We start from the raw sequence: 21,192 nt of genomic DNA, 5'->3' as shown, positions 1-21,192 counted from the left end.
TCATTGAAGATGCAAACCTACCAACAGAAAGAGTTGATCCTGACAAAACTGTGGCAAATGTATTAAAAGTTGGAGACAGTAGAAAGTTTGTGGAAATGATTATTCAGTGTACACCATGTAGAAGAGAAACAAACTGATTCCAGTAATCACAGAATGTTTAGAGGTGGGTTTGGGATTCGAGCCTGCTGTATCCAGCTATCTTCAAAATATTTTTTCCTGGAGGAGCAAAGTCATTTTTGATGCCAAACAGGCTAACAAGGAAATGCAAAAGTTTGTCCAAACAAATGAGCCATCAAGCAGAAAGGGACTCTGCTGCTCATTCTTCTGATAATAAAACACACAGAGAGACTTTGCCAGTGGAATATTTTCCACTGTTCCGAAGGAGACAGAAAAGCACATGAGTTAACCAGAAGAATAAGAAGCACTGTGGAACAGAAATAAAATCTGGAGTTGGGAGATGTAGATGAACAAGAAGAAAAGCAACATGGAAATTAGTGAGATTTCAAAGCATCAATTATATTTGTAAATACAGCTCTATAAAAATAAATGGAAAGTGTGGACTTCTAATAACTTTTTTAAGCTTGTGAAGAACTGAAAGGCATTTGCCTCACTTCATGTCATTAATGTTTGGAAAGACTTTGTGAGGAGGGAAGGAGGAAGGAAAACAATAATTGTAAGTAAAACAACATATTTTCTGAACAGTATTTCTATGAAACTTTTTACAATATAACTTGCATATTTTGTACTAAAGTATTTTTAGTTGTTCTTGTATGTGACAAAGTTATTAAAGTAAACAGCTGCATTTTTTCTTTCTCTTCTCTTTCATCTTTTTCAGTATTAGGAAATGTAGGCATTACAGTGCAACAAAAGAATAAAAAAGCTAGAGAAAGGCACATTTACTTTAGCAAGCTGCAATATTGGGTTGTTGAGGTGGGAGATGTGGTGTAAAAGTACACATATCATAATATATGTAGGCTGATATGTTTTCTCTTACTTTTGCATAGGTGAATGCCTGTATTAAGGTCCTTGGCTTCATCTAATAACACATTTTAAAGGCAAACAAGTAAATATGAAAACACTGAATATAATAAAAAAAATTCCTCTATCAAAAATGTTTTGGCTTGTCTTTCAGGATACAACAGAGGAATACATTTTTTTCTTTTTTCTCTTATTTTCTCATGGAGCCAAGTGATAATAGGGTGTTAAAAACAGATCATTGGTTCTTTCAAGGCTAAAAGTTAAGTATTTCTGAAAGTATACTAGTAGTTTTCACATCTAAGGGAGGGGGAATAAAGATAAAAAAAAACAGTCAACAATTAGTGTAAGTAAAAGCAAAGGCAGTAGCATGCACGTTGGCATGGATAACCTTAATTTCAGGTTAACTAGGGTCTATGTTAGCAGCTGTCTATTTGGCAGAAATGTTCCTATTAGGTGGGTTAAACTTCATTATTTGATGATGTACATAATTATGTGGGTTTGTATTAAGTTAAAAGGTTCTAGGGTTGTCTTTTTTTCTGTTTTTTTTTTATTAAAATAAAAAGTCTTGAAAAATGTGACATAGATTCCAATGTTGATGATAATAAAGAACTGTACAAAAGATTAATCTGCCAAACATAAATGGGTGCACATATCACCAAAGCTGGAATTATACATTTAAAAAAGCTGCCATATACAATGGGTGGGAAAATGGCTTCTTATCATAATGGCGACACTTTCCATATTATCTTGAAATGTGAATGATCTCACAGGTATAGACAAAATGAAGGGATAATTAATTATATAAAGAAATGCAGTGTACAAATAGCAAAGATACTGGTCAGACATAGATGAGGCTCAACAACTAACAGTTTCTTAAGGAAAAGAGTTAAACATGGTGATTTATAAGCAATCTACTGGAAAGTCTAGAGGTTAGGTGGGAAGAAAATATACAAATCTGGAAGGTTTTAACAGTACTTTAATTGGAAGGGAGGCACCAACATCCTGGAAAAAAGTTGTGGCAGCTGTAATACATAAAGATGGTAAACACATCTGATCCAGCTTCATATAGGCCCATTTCAAATCTAAACTATGATTATAACGTATTTATGAATATAATGGCTAAAAGAATGGCCAAGGTGATGCCAAAATTGATAGATATGGACCACCATGGTTTTGTGGAGGGATGCAAACATTTGACATCATTAGCAGAACAATGATGATCCAGAGGGAAGCAAAATGAAGAAACTACTGCTGTTATTGGTGGGTATTGATGCAAAGAAAGCATTTGACAGAGTAAGCTAGGATTTTATGAGTAAGGCAATGAAAGCATTTGCATTTCCTGATACAATAATAATGTTAATTAGAATGATACATGAGGGATCAGAGGCAATAATCAAAGTGAGAGGGTTCCTTACTGATAATCTGCATCGAAACAGGGGAACCAGGCAAGGGTGTCCTCTTACTTCTTTGTTATTTGAGTCACATTTAGAACTACTGGCAAAGAAAATAAGGGACTCATAAATTCAAGGATATAACTGGTATGGTGTTCAAGAAAAGTTGGTTTTATTTGCAGATGATATTATTTTGTACCTAATGGAAACAGAAAAAGACATCTTAGTGTTGTGGAATATTCTGAGACAGTTACTGTGTTTTGTTTTTCAGGATATAAAGTAAATGAAGATAAAACTATGGCTACAGCTATAAACTATCTACACATGCTAGAATTGGTCCGACAATAACCATATTTATGGGAGCATTATAAAATGAAATATTTAGGAGTATGGATTAAAACGACTCTGTTATGGCAGCTTAGGAAATGTAGTAAGAGACTAAACAAAAGATAATACAAAAACTGAGAAACTGGAAGCTCTTGCCTATGGATATGGATAGCAACATACAAGCACTAAAAATGTTTTTAGTCCCTTTAGTTTTATACATAGGTAATGCATATTTTTATCAATCAGAGAAGAAGTTGTGGACAATAATTAATAAACAGTTGAAGGATTTTATTTGGGAGGGGAAGATGGAAAGAGTCAAGCGGGATAAGTTGATCCTCCCAACAGAATGAGGTGGTTTAGGATTACCTGATTTGAGGGGATCTTCTTCTTTTTTCAGCTTTTCCTGGTTAGGGGTCACCACAGTGGATCACCTGTCTGCTCATGATTGGCAGTGGAGTTTTATGGTGTCGAGTTGCCAGCCCAACGCCCAACCTTCTAGAGAAGGTACACACATGCACGTATGCCTAGGGACAATTTAGTGTGTCCAATCTACCTACAGCATGCCTTTGAGATGTGGAAGGAAACCAGAGCACCTGGAGGAAACCCATGCGACCACAGGGAGGACATGCAGACTCTGCACAGAAGGCACCCCAGCTGAGGATCAAACCAGAGAACATCTTGCTGTGAGGCGGCATCGCTAACCACTGCACCACTGCGACCGCCCACCTGATTTGAGAGGATATTTTAGAGATACACAGTTAAGACTCTTGTATATCAAACATGCAGAAAGCAAAATTCAAAATGAAAAGGGATGATGATAAATGGGGGGTAATTCATGGAATAAGGAAATAATTGGATTTTGGATGCAGATCCTTATGAAGAATAACAGTTACATTCATAAAGTAGCAAAAAGGGGTCTCTACTACAAGACTGAATACTTAGGTGTTCGGACACCTAAACATTGAACTTGTAATATTGAAAGCAAAAAACAGTGAATGGCTGATTTAACGCAGGGAAAGATTTCCCTTGGCCGTTGGCCGGATTTTGGCATTTTGTCTACTGCAGAGCGATCTAGAAGTTGGCATATTTAGTTAGAGGGAGTGTGGGGGGGCAAAGCCCCCCACTTAGTTTGGGTGTAAATTTTTTTTCCAGTGGCGACAGACGTGTTTTCCTGCACCGTTCGACGTTTTGGGGTTCGATATTACAAGTTCAATGTTTAGGTGTTCGATCACCTAAGCATTCGATCTTGTAATATAAATGCGCAGAAAGCATACAAAGAACTAAGGCAACACGGGAATGGAGAAAGGTGATTCTGCTCATAGCAGTGACAGCAATTAGGGGTACAGAGAATAGACAAGAGAGGGCTGGAATTTACTGGAGGAAGCTGGCAAGGAAACCAACGTATTGGGAACAAAAAAGTAGAGAAGGAAAGGTAATAGGAATGGGAATAGGCCAAGAAGACATTTGGATTGCAGACTAGTGACTGCCTTCCCTATCAGGGATTGATATCAAAATACGAACAAGAAAAAGGGATAGGGGAATCTTAAATAAAAGACCTAGACTGGTTGAGTTTTTAATCGAATCTAGAACAGAAGCTGCTAGTAAAAAGGGGATAATTAGTAAGGCATATAAAATATTGCATAATAACTATATGAATCGACCAAAAGAGGTCAGAAAAGAATGGGAAGAGAGATTAGATATGCAATTCACAAAGAAACAATAGGAGGACATATGGATGGCTCCCAAATATGCAGCAAAGTCTAGAAGATTTAGGATTTTACCTGGAAGTGTTTGCATAAATACTTTTATACTCTAAGCAGACACCAAATAATTTTCCTTTAGGTAAATGGTAAATGTTGGAGGTGTGATGGGGAATAAAGAGGTAACCGAGAACATATACTTTGAGGGTACAATGAGTTGACAGACTTCAAAATCTCCCTACAGAGTACTCTTGGGAATACTGGGCTAGCAAATGAGAGTGACTAAGGAAATTATTTTTTTAAGCTGGGATACACAATCTGAATTGCTTAGACATAGTAACTTACTATTAGTAAGGCCTCGTTAAGTTTAATTCTGGTGACTGCCAAAAAAGCACTCAGTAAAAAATGGAAATCAAAATCTAATCTAACTATATTTGTAGTGAATATTGTTACAGAGACAAAAGAACAGGAGGCTGTATCTTAAGAAAAGGGTTGGAAAAATTCAATAGAAAACAATGAAAATTGTGGGAACAATACATGCAGAAAATGTTTTGGAGGAGGAAAGCGGTTTAAGAGAAGGCAGGAATTGAATAATGTAACTTTGCCTAGATTATAGAATATATAACAATATATGTAATGTATAATGTCTGTAAATGTGAACTTAATATGGTGTGATTACTTTTATTTAAATGTAAGTTTTCCTATGCCACAAGTGATAATTCACTAAAGGTGTTTATATATATATATATATATATATATATATATATATATATATATATATATATATATATATATATATATATATATATATACATGTGTGTGTGTGTGTGTGTGCGTGTGTGTGTATGGATTCACTTTAGAACACTGAAAGCCCATAACATTATAATTCAAAACACTGAAACCAAAATCTTGAAAATTCAAAACACTGAAAACTCAAAACATTGAATCCCGTAATATTGAAAATACATAGGAAAGCAACATGTGCTATATTCCAGCACAACTACATACAGAAACAAATTAAAAAACAAACCATATTACACGTCTTCAAATATAAGCACCCCCCCATGTGGGGGTCTCAACTCCAAGATCGCACTACACAGAACAAAACAGCAAACATATCATTCTGTGCTTCATGACTGCCTGTTTAAATTGTAAAATCTATCCTAAACCTTCTCTTAGAAACACTACTTCATTGTTAAAACATTACACACTACTATATATCGCTAAGATATGTACTTGAGGTTTCATAGGTAACCTCAGTCATGTTCCCTTGTTACTTACTACACTACAACATAACACATCTTAGTGTAGTGTGGTGTGATCTCAGAGTTGATATATTTAAGTAGCAGGGGGTGTGGGTTGCACAGTCTCCCACACTGGGGGTGCAGTGGTGTTTGCTCCCCTTCTTATATTTGAAGAAGTGTAATATGGTTTGTTTTTTATTTGTTCCTGTATGCAGTTGTACTGGAATATAGCACATGTTGCTTTCCTATGTATTTTCAATGTTATGGGATTCAATGTTTTGAATTTTCAAGATTTTGGTCTCAATGTTTTGAATTTCAGTGTTATGGGCTTTCAATGTTCTAAAGTGAATGCATGTGTGTGTGTGTGTATATATATATATATATATATATATATACATACATACACACAAACAAACACACACACACATACACACACACAAAGTACAACTTTGCCTTTAGGTAAGCCTGGTAAGTGCATTATCTAGCACATGGCAATTTTCCATATGCATGCAGTTTTCTAAACTCAATGAGATTAGCTAATTAAGAGTGATGTAAGGTAGTAGCGACTAAAAGTATTTTGCCACAATACACCAGTATATAGTTTACTACAAGTTTATTATTTATAGGAAATTTGCCAGTGCATCAGAACACAGCCTTAGAAAACACAATTATCAATGTAGATATATCAGTATGCAAATAAAATTCTACAACATAAGAACAATAAGAGGTTAACAGAGAACACAAACTATCGATCTACTGATCTCCAACGAGACTTGATCAAGGTGCATTTGCAGTGTTAACTCGGCTAGATTAGCTTTGATTCTCGAGGGAAAGGAATCATTCTCTGTGTACTGAATGAAAACAAGCATACAGAATTTAATAACATGCCTGAAGAAACTAAATTAATATACAAAAATTGCCAGGAAATGCTTAATTCAAAATGAACAGCTTTGCTTGTATACACAACAAATGAGGTGCAAATGAAATCAGCAGTAAAATGTACATAATCTTTTGATGAACCATCTGTCAGTTCACAGTACCTATTTTTCTGAGCTCTATTGATGTTTCAAATTGTTGTCCAGCTACAATCAGCAGAACTGCAAGGTTAATTCCAGAATACAAAGTTGGTTGGAGTTCAAAACCTTTACGGTACCTGCAAAAAAAAAAAAAGTTCAGTTAGTTGGTTGAAGTTCAAAGCTTTTGTAGTATTTTTCAAATAACAAATGTTATCAGCTGCTCTGAATTTAACTTATACTACTTTGTGTAAGAGCTCTGCATTAATACCACTAACACACAACCGAACAAAGAAAATCAATAGGTACTTTTCTATTATTTTAGTTATTTTTGCTGTTTTGGCCAAGAAAGAAAAACTGAAAGGATGAGTTTAATTTTATAACATACCATGGATACAAGTTATACAGCATACTTCTTAACTGTCCAGATATTCACAGAATAAACACATTTTTTAAACTGGTATTTTGGCTCTGTTCCTCATAACATTTGTGGATTTCTGGCAAATCATTCAGGGTGGATGTCACTAAATAATGACACACATCTGAGTTTCAGACTTCATATTCTTTAGAAAATGCATGCTAATGCAAAACCTTTTATTTTATCAACACCCTAAGTTTATAAGGGTAATATTTAAAATATGTCCTTATTTTTGGACCTTTGCCCCACCCCATAATTTTTGGCTTTGCTCAGATTTCTTAGGATAAGAAGTTGAGATGTATGTTACACAGGTATGCTTACAAAGACTATATTAGTCAATATAACCTTTTACAAGTATGATGACCTCCATGGCCACTATACAGTTAAAGAAACATTAACATGGTCAGATGGACTTTAAAGAGGAGCATAATTGATCTGACGGCTTTTTTACCTCAGTTTAATGCACAAATGCCATTATACCTTCAATGTATACCTATGTGTGTATGTGTGAGTGTGTGTGTGTGTGTGTCTATATATATATATGTATATCTCATCTGCACTCTTTATTGACCTCTCCAAAGCTTTCGACATGGTTAACCATGCACTTCTGATCAACATTCTTGAATCCTTCTCTCTTGACTCTTTAGCTATTAAATGGTTCAGGTCCTACCTAACCAATAGACAACAAGCAGTTCTTTGGACAAATAATATATCATCCTTTCTACCTGTTACACTGGGAGTCCCTCAGGGCCCCATTCTAGGCCCACTTCTTTTTTTCTCTTTTTATTAACGACCTGCATGTAGCAATCCCACAGGCCACCTGCATTCAATATGCAGATGATTCAACATTAATTTGCTCAGCAACCTCACCATCTGCACTACATTCCCTGACTCAGAATGTATTTAACACGGTAGAAACATGGTTCACAAAATGTTGTCTCCTTCTTAATGTGAAAAAAACCAAGCTCCTTCTCTTTACACCCTCTAATAAGTCTACCCCAATTGATTTCTCTGTCATTTCCAATAATAGCATAATCATACACCCTGACTCTACAACTAAACTGTTAGGAATTACTATTGATAACAACCTTACATTTGATAGTCACATAAATAACACCATTAAAAATGTCAACAGGAAAATTGGCTCCTTATATCGAATCAAAACTTTCTCAACTCCAACAGCTAAAACCAAAATTGCTCATTCCCATTTAATTTCTACTCTTCTTTATGCCTCTCCCATATACACCAACCTCAAAAAGAATAACCTTGTCAAACTACAGCATGCCTATAACAGCATCGCCAGATTTGCCACTGGTAACCCCTTTCGTACTCACCACTGTCTAAATCTAAAGCAGCTGGGCTGGCTTGAACTTCAAAACCTTCTGAAAATCTCCCAACTAACCATGACCCACAAGATATTTTATCAACCTAATAGCACTCCTATACTATCCAATCTCATAATCCCTTATAAAAACCTAAACTCACTGCGCTCCTCTAACAGACTTCTAGCTAGTATAACCAAAACTAACAACTTGGCTGGAGATTCCCTGTTTTCTAACACAGTGGGAAAAGACTGGAACCTCCTTCCAAATGAACTGACAACACTTTCTTCTTTGCCTCTCTTTAAACAAAGACTAAAAACATACTTTAAAACTCACTGGTTATGTCCATGTTGTAAACCTGACTAACCTTCCCTCTACTAAAGTTACTTCTACACCCTACCAATATTTCACACATATTTCTTTAATTTCTGTGATGAAGAACTGAACTGCAGACCACAATGAAACAATTTGGTAGATTCCATCCTGCTTATTGTTAGTACAACCTAGTACATAATAACACTATGTCACTTTTATTGTGTAATCAAATTCATCTCACCATTCTTAATGATTTTTATACTAGTGTAAATATCTTTTTTGATCCCTTTTTTATTATTATTACTGATTTTTTTTTATACTTATTTGAACTACTTTCATTTACGATGTTTCAACTATGTGTACCATCCTTGCTGCTGTATTTTAAGTAATTATCTAACTATTAATGTTGGAGCTTTTCTCCCCGGGCCTCTACTGAAAATGGAAATATATCCAGCTAGACTAGCCCGGTCAACAAATGTAAAATAAATAAATAAATATATGTGTGTGTGTGTGTGTGTGTGTGTGTGTGTGTGTGTGTGTATGTATATATATATATATATATATATATATATATATATATATATATATATATATATATATACACACACATACATACAGAGAGAGATATAGATAGCGATATAGATATAGATATATAGGTTTACAATTCGGAAGAATGAACGCTCACACACTCACATAAGTAAATGCTTTTTTCTGTTGTAAAAAAAGCGAATGTTCTTCTGAATGGAGTCTCTGCCAGCAGTCTTTTGAATGAGATCATTGTACAGCGGGATAAGGGAATTTGCCCCTACCCCACATTGTGTGATCTTAGAATTAGTATATATAATTAGCAGGGGCTATGGGGCATGGCCCCTCAAATTGTGGTGCTGTAGGGTTTGCACCCTGCAAGAAAACAGAAAATAAAAATGATTCATTTTATTGTGCGTTCACTCATATGAGCATTCTCTCTACAGTGGTTCATTGATATGAATGTTTACTCCAGTGAGAGCCTCCTATATATACACTCTCTCTCTCTCTCACACACACACACACACACACACACACACACACACACACACACACACACACACACACACGCACTGTATATACATATATGCCTGGGGGGTGGATTATTTCCATTGACATCTGAAATGTGTTCTTTAATCTTATTCTGAAAGATATTTACTAAACAAACAGAACAGATCTTCCATATTCCTTTTTATATTTTTTGTACATATCTACAAGCCAACATAAAAGTTCAGCATGAGATTAATAAAATTACATAACTTCTGTGCGATTTCCATACAGATAACAACTAAAGGAAAGATTTTGGTCTGTATGTTAAGGGTGGCACTGCCACTCTGACAGTGTAGCAACAAGTAGGGTAGCAGCTTTATTGCTTTTTATTAGTGGAATCAGCAATAAAGCCATCATCCAGGTTTATCTGAAATATTGAATTTGGTATAATTTTGAGATATGTAAATGTGTTTTATTTAAATATTATTATTTTAATGAATGTATATTATTTAAATAATCTTTTTGGGTGTCTGTATATTGGACTTTATTTTATTTAGTAGAAATGTGCATGCTTTTCTATCATTCTTTTAACAGTTACTATTTTATTGCATCTGTTTTGTAAATTATTTTTGTGATAAAGTAGTGTAATACAATTTGAGTTGAGTTGTTGTTTCACTGTTTCAGGCTTTTATTTTTAATTGTTTGGTAGAATTTCTGTTAGCATTTGTAAAAAACACTTTGATGGATTTTTATTATTTCTTTACTGTGGTGTCTACGAATTATACTTTCTGGAAATCAGTGTTAAAATTAATTTCTGGTACTTTGGTGGCTACAGAAAGAGTTGCACATATAGCATATCTATCTTAGAAGTTGTTCTGGTTATAAGGATCTCATGTTATGACTAGATACTGTTGCTAAGGAGACGAATACATACTGTCATACTGTTCTTTAGCTAGCCAAAAAAATCTATGTTAAAGCCACAATTACTTTATTTCTGTAAGTGGCTTCAGCTATACTACTGTTGCCTGGTTGCAGATGAAGAACTTTGAATTTCTTATATTTTGCTTGCAACAGAGGTGATTTGCCTCTACTGAAAGACATAACAAACATGTCTATAAGAGAATGATATGGAACCTGTCTTTAATTATTTATTTTTACTTAAGGTTCTCATTTTGACTGATACAATACTGCATCAGGTTTTTGGTTTTAACCATTCGCATGCATTTCTAACAGTGCTAGTAAAAGCAGTGTACTTACATTTTTCTTGGAGACATTGCTTATTACCTTTCACTAGTGGGTATCTGAGAGTGAATGAATGAAGATGTACTCTGTTGTGCTTTTCTGTAAATACATATGAATAATTTGTGCATTTCAAAATCAGTTTGCAGTTAGTTAACAGACACCCTCACTCCCCACTGGCCCTGGTTTTCAATTATTAAGGAATTCCCAATATTATTCTAGCATGTCCAAAGGTCAGTTGTCAATCTCCTCTCCGGTCCAGCTGGTGAATCTGGGAATCTTGAGGCAATGTTACAACTGCCTCATGTACACAGACAACCCTCTCCTCCTCCCAACAAATTCCAACACATGTGAGAGATGCAACCATATAGCCAAACTGGAGGCTAAGCTCTCTCAACTCAGTACTGGCATAACCAGTCAGGAGGAGAAGGAAACCACACTCACTACAATTCCAGTCTCACATAGATCTACCACGACAGCAAACCAAACACATAATCACACAAAACACACTCAGAGGCTCTAAATAAAGATCTGCGAAAGCAGCAGAGACCTCCAAAGCAGACACCCAAGCAGCCGCTACCCCAAAACAAAACACGTGCAACACATATCTCACAAAGCCAGTGTACCAAACAGTCACAGCCCTTAAGACTAAACAACACACCTGATACACTTGTAATAGGTGACTCTATCGTCAGGCACACTGACGTCCCGCTCACCAGGCTGAACAAGGAGAGGGTCACGGTGAGCAGCCTGTCGGGCGCTAGGATCCGCCACATAACACAAGCACTCAGGTCACTCCAAGGCAAGTACAAATATGACTCAGTCATTGTCCATGCTGGTGTGAATGACCTGAGACGCACCTCCCTGGACTACATGAAAAGAGACATAAAGGAGCTCTCTGAGCATGTAGCCCAGGCCGGTATGACCCTGACCTTGAGTAGCATCTTACCCTCACCAAGAATGATGCCACAATATGAAGACAAGATGATCAATTTCAACAACTGGCTTAAGTACTGGTGTCATTCAAAGGGGATCCAATGCCTGTCAGCTTGGGATGATATGCTCGACAAGCCACGATGCTTCGCTAGGGACAGCTTGCACCTGTCACCCCTGGGCTTTCGGATATTGACAAAGGCTCTTGCTACCCCCATAGTGCCTTTTTTAGGCAAGGCTCAAAAGACAAACCCACCTCCATAGGTATCACAAGGGATAAGAAACTAAGTGTAATGCTACTCAACGCCAGAAGTCTAAACCTCAAGATGCACACACTCGAAACTCTCCTTAGCATGGAGAACATCGATATCTATGCAGTAACAGAAACCTGGTTCAGGGCTCCGAGAGCACCCCAGCACTACCAGGTTATACCTCATACCATGCTTTTCGGCCCCAAAACCTGGACCGAACCACAAAAGAAGGGGGAGTATCGATATTCATCAAAGATACCCACACCTCCAGGTTGGTGGCAAAGCACGAAGCATCAGAGACTATCCATGTGCAACTAACAGGGGTAAAACTGCCTTCTAGTTTATAGCCTGCTACAGACTACCCTCCCAAACCCAGGAACCCCACTCGGCCTTCCTGAGAACACTGGAAAATATGAAGGTCTCTCCAAACACCATTATATTGGGCGACTTCAACTACCCAAACATAGACTGGGAGCATTACTCTAGCTCCAACACCCTAGCCCAAAGGTTCCTAGAATTTATAAACTCAAATGCTATGGAACAACTTGTTACCACTCCCACAAGAGGGGAAAACATACTGGACCTGATCATCACCAACATGGGGACTCTATGCTCCAGACCAGAAGTGTATCCCTCACTGGTAAGATCAGACCATAAACTAATCTCACTGGATATTCACATCCCGACCCCACCCCCTGCCCAGAAAACCACAGTGAAAAACTTCTCTAAAGCAAATTTCACACTCCTCAAAACCGAGGTGGAATCCTTCAAAGCCCCCGGGCCTGTGGAAAATACGGCCCAGACCGCAGAATCCTTTATAAACACATTCTATGAACACCTTCAGGAATGCATGGATCATGTGATCCCAGACAAAACCAAGACCCAATCCTCCAAAGGCAGACGTACTGTCTGGTGGACCCCAGCCATAAAAAAACTATACAATAGAAGGAGGAAGCTACTAAATGATAGAGCAAAATCCCAAAAAGGGAAGGCACCACTGATCAGTATTAGCAAAAAACTACGGGCACACATAAAATTGTCTAAGGCCAGCTTCGAGAGAAAAATTGTACAGGACACTACGGATAATCACAAGGCTTTCTTTAGTTATGTTAGGAACCTGGGTGGTAATTCCCAGATATGCTCAGAATTAGTCCAAAATGACAAAAAATACACCGAACCCACAGACATTGCTAACATCCTAGCTGACAGGTTCAGCGCAAACTCCCCCCCCGCCTCCCCACCAAAAGGGCAAATATCTATCCCAGCAGAGTGCTGCCCCCCTGACATCTCAGATGCTCAGGTAAGAGCCGCCCTCTCCAAAGCAAAAAACACAGCATCAGTGGGACCAGATGGTGTCCCGGGCTGCGTCCTACATGAACTCCAAGAAGAGCTAAACCCAAACATAAAACTACTGTTCAATCTCAGCCTTACTACAGGATATGTGCCCAAAGAGTGGCGTACAGCAACAGTGGTCCCTCTCCATAAAGGTGGTGCCTCAACGGATCCTGGAAACTATTGCCCCATAAGCCTGACTAGCTTGGTCTGCAAAGCTATGGAAAGGATCATCATGGACCTCATAAATAAAGATATTGGGGACCTACAAACACTGGATCCTACCCAGTTCGGCTTTGTTAAGGGCAGATCCTGCCTCTTAAACCTGGCTGATTTCTTTGAAACAGTCACCAAGGCCATTGACGAGGGGAAGGTGGTCCACACAGCCTACCTGGACCTCGCAAAAGCCTTCGGTACAATACCGTGCTCGGGCATTATAGATAAGCTCACCAGCTTAAATATAAACCCCTATGTCACTAGATGGATTGCAAACTGGCTCAAGGACAGAACCCACATGGTTAGAATTGCTGGAGCCATGTCAGACTCCAAACCAGTTACAAGTGGTGTCCCACAAGGCTCAGTCCTGGGACCTCTCTTGTTCGGTATATATTTCTCGGAGGTACAGGCCAACATGGAAGGACTGTGGCTGACCAAGTTCGCAGATGACTGCAAACTGGGCACCATAATCGACTCTCTAGCTGACACAAGCATCCTCCAAAATGGCCTCATAGAAACAGACAACTGGTGCCAGGGCCATGGCCTCAAGCTAAATGCCAAAAAGTGTATAGTCATCCCCTTTGGCAAAAACAAAGTGCCCACAAATTACCACATAGGTGGTAATCCATTAAGTACAGAAGAAGTAATTAGGGACCTGGGGATCCAAGTTGATAGCAATCTCTCATTTGACAACCACGTGGCCAAAGTGGTTAGAAAAACATTTTATATAGCCCACCTAATCATGAAGGGATTCACATCTAGATCAGGGGAGGTCATCGTGCCTCTTTACTCATCCCTCATCAGGCCCATAATTGAGTACAATGCCCTTATGGGATGTACCTTACCAGACACCTGCAGCAACTGGAAAGACCCCAAAAGTACCTCACCAAGAGGATCAAAGGGCTCAAATAGATGCCATATGCTGCCCGGTTAAAGAAACTCCAGCTCTACTCAGTGGCATACCGCCTGTTCAGAGGCGATCTGTGCCTGAGGTATAAAGCCATGTCCAACCCGGAATTAATGGACATGCTGCACCTCAGAAAATCCAAATCCCATCAAGCTACCAGAGACTTGAACCTCAGCACTGAAATAAATAGGACATGCTGGAGGGACAGATTCATAACCCAGAGGCTCCCTTCACTCTGGAATAAAATCCCAGTCCAGGTTAGGCAGAGTCCCTCATTGACTCTCTTCAAGAGGAATCTTGATGAGTGGATGGGAGATCGTAGGTTTACCCCGGGTATCACTTCTGTGTCACTGTTAGACAGAGGCACAGTATACTAACCTCGAAAAAGGGCATAGCAAAATAAATTTAAAATGGGTGGCGAAAGCCAAACACATTCTGGCTAGGCTTATAAATGCCCTAGGGCAGATAGCCTAGTATGAACCTATGAACCTATGAACTTATATGGCAAAGCATTTTTATTATTTCTTTGCTGTGTCTTCATAGGAATTCCACTGACTAGCAACCACAAAACAGTAGTATGCATATTATACAATTAATTCCCATTCTGTGATTATAACTTTCATATTCCAGTATTAAGGCTTCCACTTGATTTTGAGGTAATATTATTAAAAAGAGGCACACTGTTTTACATAAAGTGGAGCTATAGCCAAAGCAGTGGAGTACAGTATTTTTACTTTGTTTTTGTAAAGCGTCTTATTACTGATGAAGAACAAGAACTATTTGTTAAGCTTGTAGTGGCACGTTCCTTGTCTCAAGGAAAACAGCACATAAATATTCCCAGAAAACAATGGCAGGGCATCTCTGCTTAATTTCGTACTTATTTTGCAGTGTTTCTGCAAGTTTTTATTAATAGATTTCATAAACAGTGTCCTCACTGGAAACTAAACTAAGACACCAACCCATTATAAAATATCACAGTTATGAAACTACACAGGGATTATTTTTAATATTTACAAGGGTGAACTTGTTTGAATTAAAGTGCAATGCCCACTTTAGTGAGCCCAATAATGTTGAGACTGAATGCTTGAAAAAACATACTTACATATACCTAAATCTGACATAACCATTTCTTAAAATAGTCCCTTTTCTCCAAGGTATGGTGATCTTAGTTTGGGGGTGTGAGGGGAGAAACTCCCACATCAGAGGTGTAGGGGGTCTTTCCCCCAGCAAAACAAAGTTTAAAGGAGAAGGGCAATGACTGATGCTTGATCTTCTCCTGCATTTTCAATGTTTTTTTTTTCTTTTTGGCGTGTTGGCACTCGAGTTACAAGTGCTGACATTTCAGTAAGAAGCAACCAGAATGGCTTTAGACCAGTCAGGCTACAATTACATTTATCCACTGTAGAGCCATGGTTAATTAATAGCCTGTGTTTTCTGGTCCCTCACAAATATAATCTTTGTCATGTCTTATTTACTGCTGAATCCTGCTACTGTCTTTGAATATAATGTCTTTCCAGAGTGGTAACTTTTGTCTATCTACAACTTTCTAGGAAAAAATATATAGGCTCATACTGATCTGGAATCATTCCATCTGTACTTCTAAGTTGCCTTTCCTTCCTTTTACATATTTATTTTCCAGACTTTTTGTACCAGTAAGGAATTAGCACAGAACTCTGAGTCTTACTTTTCTCGGTCTTTCTTTTGGGGCATTTCATCACCCCTTAATTCATTTGTTTTATTATAATGTATTTTCTTCCCTCTACCAGACATTTATCAGCATTCCTGTGATCCAGCCAGTCTATTAGCTCCAATTAGGGTGACAGGTAGATAGATATAGGAGGCCACCATCTAGACAGTAATCAGAGTTTTCACTTGGCCTTACACTGTTGTCACTGCAGCAGCCTTATACCTGCCGACTCCCAAAATGCCTCTATGCAGGCTTTTCTTCTGACACACAACCTTATGGGGAAAAATGTCTCTGTAATTCTGTTGCATGTGTTCAGTCCTTCTGCTGCAGAAGGCTGCAAATGGAGAGATGAAAAGTCAGCAAGCAAAGGAGAGTAGTACTGCTGAAAATGAATTCATCCTCAAGTCTTGGTGAGTACCTTCACGAGGTGGTTCCTGTTTTCACAAAATCTCATCAAAGCGAGAATGATATATAGACTGTATTTATATAGCATATATCATGGACATGGACAGAAGTAGGTCAAAAATTAAAAGATATAGCTGGGTGCACAAGACCCAAGATAAAAAAGTGCGTGGACTGGTGCCAGGACTGGAAAAAATGATAGTGTAGAATCCTCAAAATACAGAAACATTCCTACAATGGGGCGGGGCCAGGCCTGGCCCAGAGGGAGGATGGCCTCCCTGTTGTAGAAGGAAGTAGCAGTCTCAAAAAATCTGATAGGCCAAAGAGGAGCCATAAAGATGATAGAATGGACTATTGAGGACAAGGTTAAGCATTGCTACTATTATGCAAAAAGCCCAGAATTTCCAGACACAAGATATACAAAATGATTAAGAGAGAAATTAGGGGAAATAAAATACTTCCGCAAGAAAAACTGTCAGAAGCTTTGAAGGAAAACTTGTGTTCATTAATACAACAGATTTGTGAAAACAGTATATAGATCAAGACTTTGATCTGTTTGGAAAAAGAAGCAAAACCTAGAGATATTTGAAAAGTATAACAAAGAAATATGGACATGGGAAAGAAAGAGAGATTTGATATCGTACAATTTTTATGCAAAAGAGAAAGCCAAATTAATCAATATAAAAAAGGAAGCCCCAAAGACATTCAAAGAGAAATACAGGCAAAGGCATCCAGATATGGAAAATTTCACAATAAAAAATAATATCACAAAGATGAAATGTAGAAAAGAAAATTAGTAAAGTAAAAGTAAAAAAAAATAGAAGTTGATGTTATGGAGTTCCTGCGACGTGAAGGATTTGGTGTAGAAGGTCTAACACAGGTAACATCACAGCATGACGGAGTGAGTCCCCAAAGAAAGGAGTACAGGAAGATCAGGAGACATCTGAAGAAGTAAAAACAAAATGAAAACTCCAGCAAAGCTAGAACTTCCACTGAGTAATCTCCCAAACCTCTTGTATCAGAGACACATGGGATAGATGCAAATGATCCTTATGAACATCAGGTGTTTCAGCTAATTGGTGATTCTGAATGCCCATGACTTGTTTCATTATTTTAATAGACAATTTCAGGCTAATAAAGCCAAACCCCACTAGCTGTGGAGATGCATATTCCAGCCTTGTTATGACCTCATCAGCACAGCACAAGCAGAGTATTTGACTAAGCATTAGAAACAGATATCATATGCATATATCCCATGTGCCTCTGATACAAGAGGTTTGGGAGGTCACTGAGTGGAAGTTCTAGCTTTGCTGGAGTTTTCATTTTGTTTTTAGACAGTGACCTTTTCACTTATTGTTTTAGTTTGTTGTTTGAATTATTTTTGCAGTGACCCTAATGATAATGGACATCAGCTGGGTATAACAGTCCTGTGTTTCTAAATAAATAAAGTCATAGTGGAGAAAGTACAGTTGTGTAAACTTACCATAAATGTAGATGTTCGAGTGTATTCACTGTTGCGGTCATTACATTTGGGTAATCTGCTGTCAGGTTGCCCTCAGTCAGCCTGAATAACAAAATCTTGGGTCCTGCATCAGTTGCTGTCTCCTTTTCCATGATGCCAGGTCAAAAAAGGGTATAAAACATGCAGCCAATGACATTTTATTCAGTTTTTCTTGTCCCAGATGTCAGGTGCCCCCCAAATGGGGAGCAAATATATATATATATATATATATATATATATATATATATATATATATATATATATATATATATAAATAAACAGTAAATATATAAATGCACTTTTAGAAACATAAACTTTACCTTAAACTAAAAGCAAATACACCACAAAGGCTTTTGTGTATAGTGAAGGAAAGGAAAGGTATAGAAAGGGGGATGGCGGGTGGGTAACCCGGACTGCAACAGTGAATACACTCGAACATCTACATTTATGGTAAGTGTACACAACTGTACTATGTTCTTTGTGTTTCACTGTTGCAGTCATTACATTTGGGTAGAATCCCAAAGCTATGGATGGAAGGAAGGAAATTAACAGCATTAGGAGTGGCTATAAGGCCCTGCAGGACTGCAGTGGCAAAGCCTGCCCTGGATTTGGAGAAGAGAGGTAAATGATAATGCTTTGTGAAGGTATGAACAGTGCTCCAAGTAGCAGCTTCTAGAATGTCTTTGGTTGGGACCTCTCTGAGAAAAGCTGCTGAAGTAGAGGCAGCCCTGGTGGAATGTGATCTGATCCCCTTGGGCACAGGTTTACCATGGTGCAAATAGCAGAAATTAATGAAGTGGCTTATCCACTTAGAAATAGTCTGCTTTGATATAGCCTTCCCCTCTGACCCTGTAGCAAATGCTACAGGTAGTTGCTCAAACTTTCTTAGAGATTTAGTCCTATTTAAGTAGAATCTTAGTTGTCTGTGTACATCCAATGAATGCAGAATCCGTTCTACCTTGTTCTGCGGATTTGGGTAAAATGTTGGCAGGTGAATGGTCTGGTTAAAAGCCACACTGGATACCACCTTAGGCATAAAAGAAGGGTTGGTCCTGAGGGACACCCTGTCCGGGTAAAATATAATAAAAGGCTCCACTGCCATGAGAGCCTGTAGTTCTGAAACCCTTCTTGCTGAAGTGACTGCCAAAAGAAAATCTGTTTTCCAAGATAGAAATTTTATATCTACAGTAGCTGCTGGTTCAATAGGAGGTAGGGTGAGTTTTTCCACCACAAAATTGAGGTCCCATGCAGGAGTTGGTGCTCTTCTGGGAGGCCTTAAATTTTTGGCCCCTCTAAGATGCTGTTTAAGCAGAGCATGAGAAAAGAGGGGAGGCTCTGTGTTGTAATAAGCCGAGATGGCAGAGGCATGGATTTTTATTGAAGAAAAATATAGGCCCTTGTCAAGCATCTCAGTCAAATATTGTAAAATCTGAGGAATATTGGGCTTTGCTGTGTCTATTCCTTGTGCTTAGTTCCAAGCACAAAATCTCTTCCATTTATCAGCATAGGATTTTCTAGTACTAGGCCTTCTGGCTTCCAAAATGACATCCATCACAGATTTACTGAGAGGTGTTGTTTGAATAATTAGTTGATTAGCCATGCTGCAAGATTTAGAGTTTGGAGTTGAGTGTACAGAATTTGATAGTTCTGCTGAGACAGTAGATGAGGTATTTGAGGCAAGTACCATGGACGAAGGTGAGACATATTCCTTAGAAGTGGGTAGCAATGCTGGTGAGGCCAGTCCGGAGCAATTAGGATCATTTTTGTTTTTTCCTGTCTGACTTTTAGTAAGACCTTGGAGAGTAGAGGCAGAGGTGGAAAGGCATAGACTGATAGGTTTTTCCAGCTGAAGGATAGAGCATCCACTTTTCATGCTTTTTTGTGATGAGTTCTTGTGCAGAATTTGTCCAACTGATAATTTTGGGGAGAGGCAAATAGATCTATGTCTGGGCTCCACCACTTCTGTGTTAACATGCTGAAGATTTGTGGATCCAGTTTCCATTCGTGCGGGTCCATAAGATTACTGCTTAGGTCATCTGTCAGAGTATTTTGCTTTCCTGGCAGGAATTGAGCTTGAAGATGTATTTGGTAAGTCAAGGCTATTTTCCACAAAGCCATGGCTAGTCTGCAAAGAGGGTAGGAATGTGTTCCCCCCTGCTTGTTTATGTACCACATAACTGTGGTGTTGTCCATCTTTATCAGTAGTTGTCCTGGATGAAGTAATTTCTCGAAGGCTGTCAGAGCTTCTGAACAGCTAGCATCTCTTTCTGGTTGATATGCAGATGCATTTGGTTTGGGCTCCATTTGCCCTGAATGCATCTCCCTGCCAGGCGGGCCCCCTCAAGCATATTCTGATGTGTCTGTAGTTAGGGTTTGGGTGGCAGGGGGTAGAGTAAATGACAGTCCCTTGTTTTGGTGACATGTCTCTGCCACCAAAGAAACTCCTGTTGTAGGCAGAGAATCAGAGGAGTCATTGTTTCCAGACTGTGACAATGCTGACTCCATAAACTGTTTAGGTACCATTGAAGTTTCCTCATATGCAGTCTTGCATATGGAATTAGTAGAATGCAGGATGTCATAAACCCCAAAGCCTGCAGAATTTGTCTTGCAGATAACTGGGTTTTTGTTGCCATTTGTTTGAAGTATGTTGTCAGTTGCCTTTATTTGTCTGGCGTGAGCCATCCGGGCAGTTGTATTCAAGCTTGCAGCCAGGAATGTAATTATTTGAGAGGGTACCAGTTGTGATTTCTTTTCATTTATGGTGTACCCTAGGCATGCTAGAAGCCTTTTTACAAATGCCAGATGGTGAAGAAGAGTGTCCTTGTCCTCTGCTTGAATGAGACAATCGTCCAGATAAGGATAAATTTGAATGCTTCTTTGTCTGCAGAATGCAATTACTGGTGCCTGGCACTTTGTAAAGACCCTGGGCACAGTAGATAAGCCAAAGGACAGCGCAGAGAATTGGCAATGCAAAAAACCTGCTTTGAAGCGGAGGTATCTTC

At 38.5% G+C, this 21,192-nt stretch overlaps 1 protein-coding gene across 1 annotated transcript in view; it reads right to left on the bottom strand.

Annotated features, from left to right (window-relative positions):
* Positions 1 to 21,192, bottom strand: part of MAP3K15 (mitogen-activated protein kinase kinase kinase 15) — a 1,833,462-nt gene that overhangs the window by 927,398 nt on the left and 884,872 nt on the right. Inside the window, exon 8 of the mRNA XM_044072272.1 lies at positions 6,681 to 6,793. Within this exon, the coding sequence (XP_043928207.1) occupies positions 6,681 to 6,793 (113 nt within the window). The remainder of the gene's footprint in view (positions 1 to 6,680; positions 6,794 to 21,192) is intronic.

The sequence above is a fragment of the Protopterus annectens genome, chromosome 5.part0, assembly GCF_019279795.1.
Source record: "Protopterus annectens isolate FY-2018-M chromosome 5.part0, PAN1.0, whole genome shotgun sequence".
Taxonomy (NCBI): domain Eukaryota; kingdom Metazoa; phylum Chordata; order Ceratodontiformes; family Protopteridae; genus Protopterus; species Protopterus annectens.
This window is presented reverse-complemented; position numbering and strand designations above follow the sequence as displayed.